General features: G+C 42.0%; 1 protein-coding gene across 1 annotated transcript in view; it reads left to right on the top strand.

The window, feature by feature from the left end:
- The window catches only part of DLGAP1 (DLG associated protein 1), a 143,398-nt gene extending 125,284 nt beyond the window's left edge, over window positions 1-18,114 (top strand). The window contains exons 7-11 of the mRNA XM_026070566.1: window positions 1,801-2,219; window positions 10,690-10,781; window positions 13,725-13,877; window positions 16,814-17,379; window positions 17,426-18,114. Coding sequence (XP_025926351.1) covers window positions 1,801-2,219; window positions 10,690-10,781; window positions 13,725-13,877; window positions 16,814-17,023 — 874 coding nt within the window. The 3' untranslated portion in view covers window positions 17,024-17,379; window positions 17,426-18,114. The remainder of the gene's footprint in view (window positions 1-1,800; window positions 2,220-10,689; window positions 10,782-13,724; window positions 13,878-16,813; window positions 17,380-17,425) is intronic.
- Window positions 18,115-18,350: the final 236 nt, after the last annotated feature.

The raw sequence follows: 18,350 nt of genomic DNA, 5'->3' as shown, positions 1-18,350 counted from the left end.
GAAGCCAGATATGACATCAGTTTAGTAGCTCTTCCTGGACCTGTCTCCTGTGAATGTGTTCAGGTTCTCTTTGAACCTATTTTTACCTTTGGTTTTCCCGGTATCCTGTGACAATTTAATTACACATTGTGTGGAAAAATACTTCCTTTTGCTAGATTTAAACCTTTAAGCCTTGAAACTGGCTGCCTTCCTCCCCCCAGTTCTTGTACTCTGAGAAATGGTGAAACATCACCTAGTTGGGATTTCATGGGTCTCTCATATCCCTCCTCAGCCATCTGTTTTCTAAACCAAGAACTGTCTTTCTTCCTATGGAAGCCATACCACATCTCCAATTATCCTCGTCCTCCCTTCTGAACTTTTTCTGCTGTATCAGTCCATAGCAAAACGCTTTGCTCTGCTTGTCAAAGGATAAATACTACCGAGCCGAAGAGTTCTGCTTGCTCTCTATTTTTCAGTCTGCTGGTGCATATCGTACAAAACTACAATGGCATAACTGTGACTTGTACATCACTTAACAACCACCTGTTTCAAAAGAACTGCAAGCAGCAGCTGTTACATTAAAATCTTTGTATTCTAGGCCATTAGAAAAATATATACGCACACACTCTATTATTAAAGTTTTCCAGTTATTTGTTTGGCTGAGAAGGTACTGTGGGCTTTCTTCTGCAGAGGAATTGCTCTTTCTGTTTTTTGATTGGAGAACCCTTCCCACCTCCTGTTTTTCTTTGCTCTGCTGTTTTCAGAGCCCCACATCAACAGCCATTAATCTTCCTCCTGCCTCTTTCCCTCAGACTGCTTTGACTGCAGAATTTGAGGTGCTGTTTATTTAAAGAAAAACCACCCAAACCAGAACACCAAATTCTTCTCCTTCCTGTGCTCATGCCTTTGCCCTCCTTGGCTTTTTTGCATTCTCCCTCCTTCTGTCTGCCTCTCCCAGGGTGACTAAAGGTTTGCTCTCTGCCCTCAGGGGCTCCAACATGTGCAACCAATGCATGGAAGGAAGGTATCTACAGCTTAGCAGCCAGCATGATGAGGGTAGCATAGATAGTAATAGAAGATGCTAGCTTGTCTGGAAAGGAGAAGACCATTGTGAGGCTGAGGGTTGAATGTGAAAAACAAGTCTCTCAAACAGCACTGGGAATGGCACTAAAATTGTGAGGGTTGGCAGAGGTATTTTCCGAAGAAGTAAACTAGCAGGTACATGAGTATGAAGAGTAATTTTGAAGAAGCAATATAAAATCGTTTGCTGGGTTAAAATACTTATCTTCTTTAGAAAAGGCACCATATAATATAATGTAGATAGTGGATTCATTGGTAATAGTTTCTCATCAATCTCTGTTGAGAGGGAGGCAAAGACTGCATGATTTTTAAATGTGACTTGTGTTTTTGGGTGTGCAACTTCAAAGGCATGTGAGTTTTAAAAGCTGGAAGCGCAATCATTTCTTAAAATCAGACCCCTTTAAGTTTTCTTTGATTGGTAACCTCAGATCCTGAGCTACTAACACAATTAGCTGTGTCTTGGACTAGCTTCCAATTTTGTTAAACCACACAACCATCAGGGCACTTGCCTCAATAAAACAGTGGGGTTGCATGGAAAAGAGAGAGGTGTTTATTTCTTGGTTTCCAATGAGAAAATAACTTTATGCCAATCATTTCAAGAAAAAGTACAGCATAGCACTGAGAGCAGTGACTGCCAGTCTTAAGAGAAGTKGCAGAATAGATCCTCTCTTACTGCATTACTAACTTATCCCAGGTSACCTATGAAACCTCTCTAAAGATTTTATGTCTGTGTTCTCCAAGCTTTCGCAGGTTTACACGATCTAATAGTGTAACAACAGCCGTGCAAGCAGACCTGGATTTCCATGAGAACTTTGAAATAATTGACCCGCAAGAGGATGATACGTGTTCTGGACAAATATCAAGACAATATTCCCGAGATGCAAGCACCTCTACTGTTAGCATACAAGGGTCAGGAAATCATTACCATGCATGTGCAGTGGATGATGACTTTGATACAGATTTTGATCCATCCATTTTACCTCCTCCGGACCCCTGGATTGACTCTATCACTGAAGATCCTCTGGAAGCTGTTCAAAGGTCAGTGTGTCCACGGGATGGGCACTGGTTTCTGAAGCTTCTTCAGGCAGAGAGAGATCGTATGGAGGGCTGGTGCCAACAGATGGAGAGAGAAGAGCGGGAAAACAACTTACCTGAGGACAGTAAGTAACCGGCTACAATAATATTGCAATTAGGAAAAAGTATTTAATATAGGTCAAGTTGACTTATGTGGATTCCATAGCATGCCCTTTATAATTTAGCTAGTAATCAAAGTATAGTCATGATTCTCAAAAGGACTGCATGTATGTTTATAATACTCCTTATTAAATTTGATGGGAAATGCGAGTGCTCAACACTTCTGAAAGTCAAGTGGTATTCGCTTTCTGGGAATCAGCTCAGTGTACAATGGCATAGTTCAATGAACAATTGAACTAGGAGATCGAGCTTAGAGATCTTGTAATGTTTCTTAACTCTTCTGTTTGAAATTAATTCTCATAACCTTAGAATATAATTTAACAGATTTTAGTGATTTTCATTAAAATCACATTTTAGCTGTCTTTTGGGGACGGTTATGGGCATCAGATTCTTCAGATACTTCTCCCAACTGAAACAGCTTTCAGTTTTGCTTCCAAATTAATTCTCTCTTTCTTCCCCTCTCCAGTCTTCCCTCATCTCCCTTGCAGTTGTCATTCCTCTTTGATCCTGCTTGTAAAACAAGCTCTCTGTATTCTGTCGTACATATATATTCATCTATACTCTGTTGTCACCTCTGCCAGAAGTATTACCTCACCTGTAAAGTAGTGGGAATAACACTTTCCTGTCTAGTAAACCCTGTAAGAAGGGTTGGGTAGCTCACATATTATTTATTCACACTAGCTAGTGAAGAAAAGCTGTACACGTAGCTCCCAGTCCAGCACTTGTTCTCTCTGTCCAAAGGAGTGGTACTACATTAGCTGTCAACTTTTGGACATAGGAAAACCTGTGAGTTTAGGAGTGTGCTCCTTGACAAGGAAGCTTTTTCAGGCTCTAGCACCAAGCCTCTAGAAAATGCTAATGAGCATATGCATACAGAGATCTCAATATTTTATAATTCAGGCACACCTAAGTGTATCTTGCTGGATATAGCAAATAAACACTTTTCCAACCACTTACTTTCCTTACCTCCTACCAAAGCAGTAGCAGAACTGCTACTTCAGCTCCAGGATTGCTTTTACCAAATTTCTAATTATTCTTCTCAAAAATCAAAGTGCTGAACTCTTTTAAGATGTGAAGGTTTTGATTTATGAATAGAAAGGAATTAACACTGACAAAAATATATATATTTTTTAATTCTTAGAAATGGCTAAACTGTTTCTGCTGAAACTTTCCATTCAACCCAGTGTAAGAAATAACCATAGGAAAGTTTGATTGAAATAGCTGGACAGTATTGTAGGCAGCTGAAAATTGACTTCTAATGGAAGGTATGAGATAACCTTAACCATAAACATGACTACCTATTTCTTCTGGGAGAAAAATACTGAAGGATTAACCTTCAAAGCAGATCCAGATTCCCCAAATTTTAACATATTTGAATCTCATTTTTAATGTACATCATTAATTAATTAATTAATCAAAATCTCTTTTCTTTGGGCATGTACCAGAATACAAAGGTACTTTTGTCAGGATGCAAGTAATAAACCCCATAAACTAAGAGACTTTATATTGGAAAAGGTGTGTTAGCACATACAAAATAGAAAATATCAAATGTGTAAAGTCCAAGCCACAAAACCTATTTGCCTTCTCTTTGCCGTAATGACAAATACTAATGGAAAACCCTATGGATATTGTATTTGTCCATCRAAGTAGTTACTCACCTTAGGAAAAGAACATGAAGTGAATTTTACAAGGCTGATGCATAGAGAAGGGGTGTATCTATGTGTGGACAGAATCTTCTCACGGTGCTTGGTGTCCTTGCTATATGATAGTTTAAAGGGGTCTTTTTTTTAGCAATCAGTGGGAAAAGTCAATTGTGGGGGAGATAAAGGAGTAGTTAAGTTGGCTRTTACCAATGCCTCCTTACGCAGCTCATGGCACGTGTCCTCCTCTTCATGCTACTGACTGGCACTTCTTGTGCCTGGTGGGAGCGGGAAGAGGAAAGGGGTGGCCCATGCTGCATGGTCACCGGTGCGGCGTTGATTTCGGTGTGACATCAGCGGGTGCTGTGGCACATGCCAGCTGCTTCCCGTGGCAGCCGCGTGCGGCTTTCCACTGCGGGACAGCGCTGCCCAGCTCGACCTGGTGCCAAGGAAYGGCCTGCAGCCGGGGCCGAAAACCAAAACTTGCCTCTTACAAACCCAGAGGCGAATTATGTCTTTTTCATACCCCTGTAAACTTTGAAGAGAAGGAGAAAAGGAGCAAAGAGGTTTGTGTGGTTCGGTTGCCACTCGTGAAATATAAGCAGAGCAGGGAACGCATCCTTTGTTTCAACCTGACGTCCACGCTGTGTTTGGCCGGATAACAAAATAATGAAAATCTGTGGCGAGCAAGGTTCTCTCGATGCCGTGGCAGCTGACGGCGGGCTTGTTCCCCGGCGCTCCAAGTAAAATGATACAAGCTTCCTGCAGACAATGCGGCCCTTGTGCGAAACAGCTGTCTTGGGGAGACGGCTCGCTGCTATTTGACAGTAGCTGGTATGTTACAGAGATACGTTTGGTATTATCTAACCGGGAATGAATCTACCAGATGGGGCTGAATGTTTCGAGCTGGGAAYGTAGTCTGCTGCTGTGTATAAAAACAAGCTGTGGTTCAGTGGCTGCACGATGAAATGCCAATATAGAGAGAAATATGGCTCTCCTTCCGTCATGAATTATTTATTGTATCGTATATTCGGGTTTTATCCAAAATCGTTTTCTGATAAAACCATAGTGTGTGTAACAGGCAGATKAATACCATTCACACTTTAAGCCAGGATACTTGATATGATTTCCATGTATTTGACTGTTGTGGTGACATTGGCTGCAAACTCTAGCGCTCTGATGAAAGAAGGATGTTAAGGGTCTAAGGCTAAAAGTGTTGTAAGAAGTGGTTGAAGCTTTGGATCAGGCCTCAAGTGAAATCAAATGTTTACCTTTTCTTGTTTTGCTCTTTCCCCTCTGCTCTCTCCTCCTACCCCTCCCATGCCAAATTTCATATATCAGAGCCTCATCGCTGACTATGGTGAATTTTGGCTCAGGCCCCTTAAGTAACTAGTTTTATGAAGAATTTGCAGCAACAGGTCTGCCTGCCCGCACGGTGCTGCTAGCAAACAGCACGTGACCTCTTTTCTTACAGCAGCGGTGGGCACAGAAGCATAAACATTGCCACGGCCTTGGTCTGGCTTCTCTTGGATTTTTGTTGTTATTTTTAACTCACGGGTGGCGTTAACCTTTCTGAAAGAACTGGAAGGCTTCATTCTGTTCACCTTAAGAAACATTTCTCTTCCATGCAGTGCCGTAACGTGACTTCGGTGTTGAGATAACCATCAAAAGCAAACAGTGGGCCTGATTCACCACAAGTAAAGTGTAATGTGGGTTTAGTGGTGAGACAAGTCAAGCCAATAAGGTAAAAAATCAAATGGAAAACCAAGGCTCTGACAAGACGCGTCATTATAATGAGATTGCATCCTTTGGGCTAGTCTGCGAACAAAGGTTGACCTCAGATCTGCAATAACCTAGCTAGTTAAGACTACAGACTACAGTCTCTGCAAATTCAGCCAATTCTATTGAATCATGCAATGCTTGCCTACTTCCAGCTGTTCTGTTTTGATTTTTTTGAAGGAAAACTTAAAGAGTGAAGGCTAGAAAGAAGAAAAGAAAATTAGGGAAAATATTCTTTTTGTAATAGTTGTGTGTGGCTAAAGAAAAAGAGATCTATGCATTCAGTCTTGGGCATGAGCAAATAAAATCATTTGCTGAGCTTCTTCAGGACTTCACCAAGGTGAGAGTGGGGSTGTCGTAGCCCCTGCCCTTCTGCGAGGTGCAAGGCTCCTCGCCTCTCTGCGTGCCAACACAGCCTGACAGGGGACCGTCACCCGCCTGACGCTTGTCCAAGGTCTGCTGGAATCCCCCTGGCTCCATGCCTTTGGCCTTACACCCARCTAGTCTTTTTCTTGCACCAATTTTCTTTTCTCCCCAGAAGGGAGAAAAAGGGACATCTCCGTCCTGGTTCTCCACGGAAAGCCAACTCTGGGATGGACTCCTTGCCAATATTCAAAGGCTAGCAAAGAAAAAAGAAAAATCCACAAGCAAATTGTCCAGAAGAATATAGTTAGGGGAAAAAAGTGAACTGTGCTAATAAAAGCAGAGTAAGTCAGAGAACACATGGAAACCAATTTACTCCCAATGAATAGCATTTACTCATGTAGACAGCCCTATTAATTTCAATGACATCACTCTTATAAGCAAATATGACTCAAAGCAAGGACTGTAGAAATCTGCCTGCTCCATAGCTTGCCCAATTGGCTGTTTTCTCCTTAATAGCTGAGCTTAAGACCTGAGCAGTAGCTTTAACTTTGAATTTCCTGGCTTTTGTCATGCTTGGCATTATTTAAATGTAGCTCCCGTCAACATGAATAGGCTAAAATGCTGGTCCATCCTGGCTTGGAAATGGATTGTGACAGCTCTATGGCAGGATTGCTTCACATGCACAGTGCACAGCTAACATCTGCAACACAAATGTCAGGCGGTGGCCCTGTAATTTCTGCTATTGTTCCTGCCACTTGTTCCTGGTGCAATGAACAAGTTCCCCATCTTCTGTTCCCTAGCTCGGTCCCTGCCTGCCAACCAGGTGTCTTCACATTTAAGGGCATTTGATAGTCACAGCCCTGAAGTGTTTTCTTTGTGGTTTGTTAGACCCTGGGGCCTGTCAGAGTTGAAATGCAGAGAGATCTGTTGGTGTTTTAAGATAAAATAATGTTTTTTTTCCTCAGAACTCCTATGTTCTCAAAACTCCCTGTATGTGACCACTTTTCACATCAGTTTTGCTTGTTTTCATATATTTTGTTATCCTTGTTACATACAGAGTCGCCTTCCAACATACAGCAGATGACAGTGTCACTAATTCTTTGCTTGTGTTTGAAATTCTTCTTTTTTTTTTTCCATTTCTCTTCCCATGAAACATATGTGGGGGGTGTGGATGCATAYAGCTAGAGAATCCCCAAGTAAGTCCTGTGCAATATTTAGAACTAAGAGGAGCAAGAACTTGTCACTTGAACAGCACATAGTCCAAGTTTATATTTAAAAATATTTAAAGAGGAAAACAGTTTAGGGACACAGGGGAATTCACTAGCATGTCTATCCCAGAATAATGTTCTGTGACCCCCTAGTCCAGAATAATCATAGTGAGGAGGCATTCCAGAATAGCTGAGTTGTATCAAAATATCTATAACAAAGTAGTTCTTCCAGAACAGGCGTAACTGTCTATTAATTAAAAGTGGTCATAGGAGAGAACTGGATTCATATGAAAGAGAGGTCAAAGCAAAAAAAAGGGGGGGGGCGAAAAGAAAAGAAAGGGAAAAACTCAAACTGTAAAAACAAAACACCGCACTGCACACACTTCTCCCCCTGGGGAAGGGGTGACAGCAAAGCATATGATGGATGTTAATAACATTGCTTAATGCATTACTGGAAGGCTTTCAGATCTGACAGTGCTGAGTGTGCTATATAACCCTGTGCAGAATAGAAAGCAGACATGAATAACTTTATATAGGTGTTTAAATCCTCTATGACTGCATCTTGATGGGTTGATATTTTTTGTTGTTGTTTGGCTTTATACATTTTGTTTGTATCCTATTAGCTGAAAGCATCAATTTGAATGTTTATATTTTTTTGTCCTGTACTCATCTCCCTTGCTGTTCAAGGTTTCTTCAATTCTTTTCTGCTGCACTTCAAATTATCTTTTCAATTCCATTTATTTTCTCAATATTTGGCTTCAAACCTCTCAAGATTTTCTCCTAAGAGACACGTATATCCATCTATTTTTACTTTTTATTATTTTACTACGCCTGGGCCTTTTTCTGTGGCACTAGAGGATTTGACTGAGTAAAAGTGGGCAGTCTGCCTTGAAACACTGAAAGCAACGTGCATTTGGAAGCAGAACTTGGGCTATTGATAAGGCTTTGTGCCTTCTGGAGAGATTCCTTTCAGTCTTTCACATGCTTTGTCTTTTTTTTTTTCCCCCCTAACTTCCGTGACGGAGTTGGTTGTTGACTGGTTGCACATTAACAGACTGCTTGCTTTTGAGGGGCAAGAAATCAGTGACACTTGACTAGATACAGCCGTGGCTACAGCAGAAGCGGCAACAATAGGGAACAGCATCAGCATGCATCCCACAGTCAGCTGGGATGAGGGGGTTTAGGCAAATAGCCAGTCACTAGGCAGCCAAGGACAAGGACTTCCTTTTCCCTCTGCTGAGATCTCTGAATATTAAGCTTTTCTTCCCTCAAATAAAGGGGCGCATTCCCACCTGTCGCCAACAAGGTGTACTTAAATTTGCTCATGCTCGGGATGTGATTTCCACTTGGTCAGAGCAGGTTTCCAGGAAGAGTCTGCCTGTTTCTTTCTTTTTCTTTTCTTTTTTTTTTTACCCTGAGAAGTTGAGAGACCGTTTTTCTCCCTTTCGCAAGTCTTGGGAAGCGTCAGAATGGCCTCGCTCCAGATGAGGCAGCTGTTCCCAAATATACGCAGTGGGAAGAGTTTTCACAACAATGGGAACCACATGAAAGCTCGCGGAGTGGCTCCTCCTACTATTGAAGAGTCCTTTCAGTTGAGCGGTTTGCATATTGGGTTGCATAAATGACTAGACACACCAAGGGGTCCATTTTCAGCACTGTGCACATAGGATTAGACACGCAAGCCTTGCTAACAATAATGAGAGTTGTGTGCAAAACTCCCTGCGCAATATGCTGAAAATATTCTGCTCAGTGAATCTTCCAGTTCATGGCTATTTCCTGGCAGTGCTGAGCTGAGTTCTGGGAACAAAATGAAAGTCAGGGCTCTGTGTGTGTTCACAGAGCTCTTTCCTATAGTTCCTGAAAGAATTTGAAAAGACTCTCTCTTCCCCTCCTTTTTTTTTTTTCCTTTTTATGTCTAAGGTATAAACAAACTCCACATCCCACTTTTCCTCCACCAGCCTTAATAGCCATATTTGCTTTTAAAGAGTGAAACATAGATTGCATGCTTCTGTGTATCTGGTTTTCAGTTTGTAATGATTGTGCCAGTTTACTTACTTAGGGTGTGAATATGCAAGCGAATACCTTGGAAAGGCCTTTCTTTTACCAAACCTTGCATGATAGCGTTCTGGTAGCAAACTGCAAATATGGGCTGTGCTCAGTCACAGGACTGTGAGACCCTAAAAACATTGTGGGAAGGGCTGTATCAAGGTCATCTTTAGCCTTTTTTTGTTTTGTAAGTCAAAATACTTAGCAGTGTTTTCCCGGTGGAGCTCTGCCAACCTCGTGTTAGGTTTTATACAAGAAGCAACCTGGTTCAATGGAGGGTCCAAGGACACAAGCATCTTCAAACTAGCCTTTCTTCTAGGTTCTGCCAGCAATTCATTGGCTCACCTTGAGTGAGTCACTCTATCTCTGTCTTCCTTGTCCTTCTGTCACCTCTCTCACATATCCAGATTGTAAATTCGTCAGGGAGGAAGAGCTGCTGTGTTTATATGAGGCCTGGGACAACGAGTAATGCAAATATCTATTAATGGAAATTAGAGTGAAAACTGTAACACAGTGGTTGATGTTCATGTTTTTCATGGAAAYATATATACTATGGGCTAAATCTTCTGGTTCGCTGCAGTTCTTCATAGTGCTCAGTCCAAAGAGACAGTAATAACCAGCTCTGTGTACAGAGGAATCACCAGAAAGTGCAGGAGCCGGAGCAGGACCAGTTGATACCTCCCTGCAGGTAGACAGGAGAGAGGCCAGGGTGTTTTCGCTGTCTGAAGTACACACAGGCATCTACATTCAAAGGCAGAAGCTGCTTCAGATTGTGCTGATGGCAAAAACCCCGAGGGTCAGAGTGAGATTCATCCATGAGCATTAAAATCACCAGCCCCTCTCCGGGGCTCAAATCAAGCAATACACAGCTAAACCCTAGAATAAGGCGCCGCATCTCTAAGTGAAAAGGCAGCAACGCTGGCAGAGGCAGCATTTTCCAAATGGTGTATGCAATGTCACAGGTTTTGGAAGCTGTGTGTTATTGCGCAGGAAGCTGGGTTTCAAAGTTTTAGCCTGTGTCACTGTGTTGATTAGGGTTGTAATTTCTTGTGAGCTTTCTCTGCGGGTTGCAAAAGCCTTTGATTAATCCCGTTTGTACTGTCACAAAAGTGTTCTTTGCTAGTTGGGGCTTGTTTCGCTGGGGGAATGAGAGGAAGCTGTAACAACACAATACTGTTTTTGCCAGTGCCAGCTGCCCTGAGAGCACTTGCAGCATACCTTTCCCTAGTGCAGATCTGGCCTCAGATTTATCAGCTGCTCTCCAGTTCATGACTCAGAGATACTATTCCTTCAGAAAGCCGGGGCTGACTACTGTACAACTTTCTCCCCTCAGTTTATAGGCTTTTAGTTGCCTGTAGCAAAGAAAGCATCGTGACTTATGTTTCTTTTTCTTTCAGTCCTAGGGAAAATTCGAACTGCAGTGGGCAGTGCCCAGCTTCTAATGGCCCAGAAATTTTACCAGTTCAGAGAACTTTGTGAAGAAAACCTGGTAGGTAACGTTTCTGATAGATATGGTTGTGTACCTTTTACTAACTAAGGAACTGCCCCATGAATAACCATACCTAAACGAGACAAAGCTTTTCTGACTAACAGGGTCTGCAACTTTGTCTGGTAAAAATCTTGATATGAATTTGGGAGTAACTCTGTCAAACTTGATGGAGTTAGCATGAGTGTCCAAATAGCATGAGATCCTTAAAATAAGGAAAGGAGAAAAACTTTGGGTGAAATATGACTAAAGTTCTGCTACTGACTTCAGAGGAGCAAGGATTTGGCCCTTGGCCTCTGAGTTCAGTTCACATGGGCACAGAGATGTTCGGGTGCCTTCTTGGGGTCTTCCAGGGGGGACTAGAAGTCTCATGAGTGGGGCTTTCCCATGTAATCCCAATGATGCCTATACACAGTGAGACGGAAATACCAGGAAATCAAACACTTAATTTTGGTGCCTCATGTTCCAAAACCACAACAGTGCAAGAGACAAAAGTAATTTTCCAGAGTTGTAAAAGGGCAAAGGGGCAAAAAGCCAATGTGTTATGATCATTATTAYTGTATGTAGTTGATATATGTGATTATTATTATTATTATTTGTTATTATTATACTGTTAGTAGTAATAGATTAACAGTAATAGAATAAAAAGTGTTATCTAAAATGCCAGCATGTACAAAAACTTTCAAGCTAAGTTTTTAATTAACAACCCAACCTTGCAAAGTAAATACAATACACTCAATTCTCAGTTTTGGCAAACATTCCACGAAGCCCCAAAAGCAGAGAGCATTATGCTCCATCATCACAGACTCGGGAAGGAAGGGCAAACCCTGTGCAACTCACCACAGTGCTGCTAACTTGGCTTCTTAACAAGACCAAGGAGGCTGGCATTGGATTACTGCTACGCTTGCACCAATTTAGAATTTCAGTCTTAGAAAAAGACTTTTTCAGTTATACCAAGCTGATGCAATGGGACATTTGCATGACATCAGCTTTCAGCATCTGATCCAGTTCTCAGTGAAAACTTTAATAATCTCTCCACTCCGTTGAGTGGAATCTGGGTAAGGGCTAGGACATAACTGTAACTGCGAAAGCCCAACACTTTAATGAGTCGGAGGCCTCATTCTTAGAAGCTGGAGTCTCAGTCCTGCCCCGGTGGGATGACTGTCTTCCACTCCAGTTAATGCATTTCTGAAAATCAAGCCCTAAACTGAAATCTGCCTGAATGGGCAGATGCAGCAGAAATCAGATCTGTGAATAAGCCCTTCCAGTTCTTAATATAAAAACTGAAAAAGCATTCTGGTTGCATATGTTTTGTAAATAAAAGCCTATAACTGGGCAACCTGCTAGCCTCAGGTACTAGAGATCTAGGGATGTCAGGTATACTCTCTGTTCTCCTTATGAATTTAAAAATACATACTTTACTGTTTTCTATAGTTGCTGCTCTGGTGGTATAATCATCCTATCAAAATCAACTCTCAGTGTTGCTGTGGAAAGCACAGAGAGAAATTTCTTAAAGCAAAGAACCAGCTCTTTTGAGTTTTATTGTTTCTAGTGAGGGGAGAAACTTACTTAAACACAATGTAAAACTGAGCCATATAAAACAACTTGCAGGGGTTTCATAATAATTTATTTATTCTTTATTAATAACAATATATCAGTGTAGTCCTATGAGGCCAAAGCACCCATGAAACCTTGCTGACTTAGACTGGCGTTGTGGATGCTCAGCATTTACAAAAAAAGCAGGCTCTGAATAAATGTATGCAACATCTCATTTTATTTGAAAAGCTTCAATCGGAAACCAGCTTAAAAATACACATCCTGCAGAAAGCTTTCTCTCATACAAACTTTGCCAGAAGAGCATTTTGTGTATGTCCATTGCATACATAAAGTTTTCAGAGCTTGACTGCAGTGGAGGAACACAAGACTGAACAGGACCTCTCCAGTCACCAGCCACTGGCCCATGTTGTGTTAAAGACACTAATGGCCTTGGTACTCTTCTGAGCCGGTGCTGGGAGGGTGATGAGCTGGCCTGAGTTTGTGCGCACAGAGCAGCACTACCCCACACATGTCCTAGTGTCATCGCATTCAGCTCCCGGTGCCCTCAGCCTGCACATGCAGGGCAAGCCTGCAGAAGATGAGCCGCACGCATGCAAAACACCTGCGTGGCACGTCCAACATAGCGCAGCTGAGATGATACACAGAGTAGGGACGAAGGCACCCTGGCTGTGGTACCTCTGTCAGGATGGGGCTCAGGCACTGTACTCAGCATGCCACTCTTCCTCAAAACGTGCCTGTAAAAGTGGGATTACTGTGTTTCTGCGTGTTCTCGTCAGAGCTTTTCACTCTGCAAAGATTATTCTTGCCAATAAACATAAAGAAATTGGCCTGAGGTGTGTAACAGACATTTTTACTTGAAGTGCTGTATTAGCCCTTAGAGTTTCAGAGTGTGGAAAAAAGCATTCATGCATCAGTATGTCACTGCTTGCAGCAAATGTACATTTGCACAGGTTCCAGTCTTTCTACAAGCATAAATATAGCAGGGAATCCTGCCTCATTAAAGCGAGGGGGAGGCCAGCAATTCATTTCAGCGTGGTCAGGATCTCACCCGTGAAACCCCTGGCTGTGCCGGGGAACAGGCTTAGGCAGATCCTGTTACAGGGGACCTGCAAACGCCCTTTCCCCGAGGTCCTCCACGGGTGGCTGCTGCCATCGGGGAGCTGGGGCTTGCGGGGGCACAGCTGCTCGAAACAGAGCCAGGCTCCTTGCAAAAACCCAGCGAGTAAGTAGTGCTCGCCTTTGTTTCTCTGAATTTCCTCTCTGTGTCTCGCTGATCATTTGGATCTGCTGAAACTGCTTTGCTAGCAAGATTCCTAACCATTTGCACAAATGCTTTACATTAAGAGGTACTAAAGCCAAACTGTTGTTTTTTTTCCTTCTGTTGTACAGAATCCTAATGCACATCCACGGCCGACCTCCCAGGATTTAGCAGGGTTTTGGGATATGCTGCAGTTGTCCATAGAAAATATTAGTATGAAATTTGATGAACTTCATCAGTTAAAGGCCAATAATTGGAAACAGATGGATCCTCATGACAAGAAGGTAGAACATTGTAGATTTTGTATGCTTCATTTAAAACCCTGCACAAATACTGGACAAATTAAATAGGCCTCTGTGTTACAGCGCTGACGTTAAAAATGTGAAATGAAGCTCATATCAAATTAATTTCATTGTAATAACAATGTTTACATAATAATCATCTGGGATATTATCTGTAATATGTTTCAGGCATATTTTTAAACCAAATCTGTCTTTGTGAATCGGATACTGGGAATGTGGTTCTTTGTTAAGCTTTACATTTAATCATATTAGATGATCAATCGTTGGAAGGAACTGCCTTATATATTGATTCTTAAAATTAAATAAATCACATTTACGGTTCATATTATTGCATATAGCAAGAGTTCTAGGTTGTGTTACTGAAAAAAATAGGGAAGTACTGGAATCATCGCTGACTTTGGTAACCAGATTATCAACAGAGCAATATCAAAAATATGCCTTCCAAAATGTTACATGAGACAATTTCTACATCTCTTTCTGTTTGTTTGGTTGGTTTTTGTTTATTTGTTTTTTTTTAATGGATGATTTCATAAACAGGTTTATTTGCTGGTAGCGTTGTTTACCCAAGGTAGCAGAAAAATCATATGGAGCTTTGGTCTTTTTTTTTAAATGTAGCCTTCTCCCGTCACCATTAGAAACTACCACATCTCCAAGTGTGAGCCACATTTCACTTTTCATTCTCATTTGGCACCATTGCCTTATTTTCTCCTCACTATCCACATCAAGACAAACAGCACCTGCGTGAGCCAAAGTACACAAATGTTTCAGAAAATACTTAGAAGACAGACCTGCTCCTAGAGGAACCAAAGGTCAAATGCCTTGCCGCACTCCTATAAGCATTTAATTTGGTGGCTGAGTTTCCGTTAGTCTCCCTGTGACGCGTCTGATACCAATGAATATAGCAAATGGGTAGGGACACCARAAGGTGGTGGAATATGATTTACAGACACTGCAGCTCAGACAGGAGTCTGGGCTGCCCAAACTTCTGGTCAGCTGGGATTCAGCTTGTTGCTGATGACCAAAGTGGTGTTTTCCTTTGGACAAATAACAATAATAATATCAAACCCCGTTAATCTTGCAGCAGGAAGTTTGCAAAGGCAATGCTGGTAGCACTCTTTCTCCTCCGATCAAGACTAAGTGCTCATTCCCGAATTAGGAATGCCATGTTCACACCACTTGTGCACACCTAGTGTTTGATAGGGGAGTGAATGGGAATGTGTTTTCCTAGCACAAGATACTGAAGGCAAGTCATTTTCTTCTCTTCTTTTTTTTTCAGTATCTGTCAGAAAAGGAAGTTAAAAACTTCAAACATGCATGCACAGAAATGCTGGTATATGATCTTTCATTACCTTATAAAGTAAAACGGGCAGGCCAAGTGTTTTTAATTCTAGCACCAAGAAATGAGAGCTTTCCTAAAAAAAAGTGCCTTTTGTTTGCTTCTGAAAAACTTTTCAAAGAGTTTCCAACAAAAAGAAGACTATAATGCATTAAAGGAAGTTAAGTAGTACTGAAGAAAGGGTCATATATGACCTACAGTAGGAAGGTAAAGATTATTCATTTTAAAAAATTACATTGACTTTGTTCCTCATTCAATGAACATTTGTCTATGATTTTAAATGGAACGGATCATCTCCTTTCTTAAAAGCAAAAAAAAGGAAGAAAAACTTTCTGTGGAATTGATATTTGCAGTTGCCTTTGGCCTTTCCCATTGGGTCCCTCTTTAAACAGCATAGATTATTCCTTGGATGGAGAGAAAAAGCAAAGTATGAATAAGTGTAACTAAGCACCTTTATATTTTGAGCAATGGAAGCTGTTGTGACCAGCGTGAAAGCAAACGAGAGGGTAGAATGGGACCTTTGTAGTGTGATAAAATCCCTTCGCTCAGAAACCATGTTCACAGTTGGAAGGGGATGTAACTTAAAAGACAATCTAATTAACTTGACAAAGTCTTTGTGGCTGCCTGAAATTCAGACCTGAATACACTTTTCTTTTCGGGAGAGATCCTTCTCTGTTTTTTTTTTTTTTTTTTAATATGCATACACCAGGATATATCCTTGTTGATCGTGTATCTGGAGCTGCCAAAGTGATGATTAATGCATGTTCTCTGAATGGTTTTTAAATTTTTTCCTAACGGGTTCTCAAWTTATAGCTGATTGTAGTTTGCCAAGCCTATTTGCCACAAGGCTAGAGTTTATGAGCTTACACAGTGAGATCCCAAAGCGTGCAACCTTTGAGCAGTTACCAAGTCAGCCACTACAAAAATACATAAATATATGTATTTTTTTCTCCTGACGCAGCAACTCCAGGCAGCTAGTTCACATCTGCATTTGGGAATATGAAATCCATGATATCTCAGTGTCGTAAGACCATCTAGTGTTATGTATGTATTGTTTTTCAGGGACAAGGCAATGTGTGTATTTCAGTTCTGTCACGGCAGGTGACTGCTGCAGTAAGCTGAGCATGGTCACGAGGCTTAAGGGGCGTCTAGGAGCCAGGGTTTTTTAGGTTGGCTATGGCAAGAGCGAGATTTGTTCCGTAGACGCCTGCAAGCGCAGGAGTGGTACCAGGCTGTGTCTAAGATGCTCTCCTTTCTAGTCGCTGGCACCAGGAGGAGACGTCCGGATTCCCCAAAGGGAACCGCACTAAGTGGTTAGCTGTGGGAGCTTTGGCCCTGTCAGCGCCAGGCGTTTCATACGCACCGTCCCCGCGGAGAACTAGCGCGGCTATCGATACTACCCCTTCCTTTAACCTTACGCTATTTTTATGAACCCTTGAATGCCAGTTCCCTGAAGACAAAAAGGCAGATAAGAAGTAACAAACCGTAGGTAAAATGTGTGTTCTAACTACTGACATATCCTAGTTTTTCCCACCTTTCCCTGAGAAGCTGTATAATGTCATTAACCTTCTGCTTTGATCAGGAGAGAAGGGTCCCTCCTCCAGTGCCAAAGAAGCCATCGAAAGGTCAGGTGCCACTCATACGAGAACGCTCTCTGGAAAGCTCACAGCGTCAAGAAGCCCGGAAACGGCTGATGGCTGCCAAACGAGCTGCATCCGTCCGGCAGAACTCGGCTACCGAGAGCGCCGAAAGCATTGAGATATACATCCCCGAAGCCCAGACCAGGCTATGAAGGGATCCACCCAGGAGGACTCTCACTGGCAAGACAAGTCTCATGTATAATCTGCCCCTCTAGGTTCCTGCTCAAGGTCACCATTAAGTATTTGTACTTCCTCCCTCTCTCGCGCTCCCTCTCCCTCTCTCCCCCCCCTTCCCACTCCCTGTACACGGTCCTGATGACCCCGTAAATTCCACTTCTGTGGTGTAGTTGTCGACCCTCCAAGAGATGTCCTCTACTAACCCTTGCTTCCTAAAGGTTTGCCCATGTCATCATGATGCTTTGTCACATGTACTGATGCTGCCACTTTGCCTCATGTAAGAGTACGATCCTTTTTGTTTGAAACAAATAAACACGGCTCTCCGACTTCCATACACCCACACGCGCGCACACGCACACACACACATACACACACACACACACAAACACACCTGTACAGTAGATGCTCCATTTAACTTATTCATGGTCTTTAGTTGATCTAAAGCTAGTCTGTTACCTAGTGTACAGCAATATCAAACCGTAGGGGATTTTGGAAATTTCAGTCATGCAGGGTGATCCTTTTGGACTCTGCCGTCTTCCTCATAAAAGATGAAAGGAGCTATGACTTGGATTCCCTTCTTTTTATTACTGTTTTTTTTAAAGCAGATGGCGCACTTTATTCTACACCTCTGAATCACACCTTCTCACCTGAATTTAAGGAGTCACAAAGGGAGGGTTTGGGGTGGGAGTTGGGGGGGAGGGTAGAAACACAGGTCTTGTGGTGAAAAAGAGGAAGTATATCCCGCAGGTGAGATGGCAAGGGATAGAAAAGATCCTGTGGAAAGATACCTGCACACTCACAGCTGCACAAACTGCCTCATTTTTATTTCATCAATCACTACTTAAACATTTCAATCAGCAGAAGATTGTAAATTCGATCTTCCAGGGAAATAATCTATTTTGAAAGGCAATAAAAGAGCAAAAAGGAAGGAGATAAGAAGCAATGACAGTTGAAGATAATGTAAAAGAAGGATTTTCTTGTCCAAGTATTAAGAATTTTTAAAATTGTACTGTATTGTCAATTCCTCTTGTATTGTATTGTATGGATTATATTGGTTAAAAAAAAAGAAAAAAGAAAAAAAGCTTGGTTTTGTTGATGTCTTAATCTTGGTGGGACTATCCAATTTCACACGTGCACACCGCCACACACAAACACCTGTAACCAAAATTCTGTAAATGGGACCTGTGATGCTTTTTCAGGCAAGGCCTGCTTTGCCCTATACACAGCCGGTTGTATGCTACAGTTCAGACCACTTATCACCAAATGGGCCATATCTAGGGGTAAGTTTCTATTTCAGTCTCC

The sequence above is a fragment of the Apteryx rowi genome, unplaced genomic scaffold (genome assembly GCF_003343035.1).
Source record: "Apteryx rowi isolate R43461 unplaced genomic scaffold, aptRow1 scaffold_312, whole genome shotgun sequence".
Classification (NCBI taxonomy): domain Eukaryota; kingdom Metazoa; phylum Chordata; class Aves; order Apterygiformes; family Apterygidae; genus Apteryx; species Apteryx rowi.
Note: the sequence above shows the minus strand (reverse complement) of the source record. Positions and strands in the feature narration are given on the sequence as shown.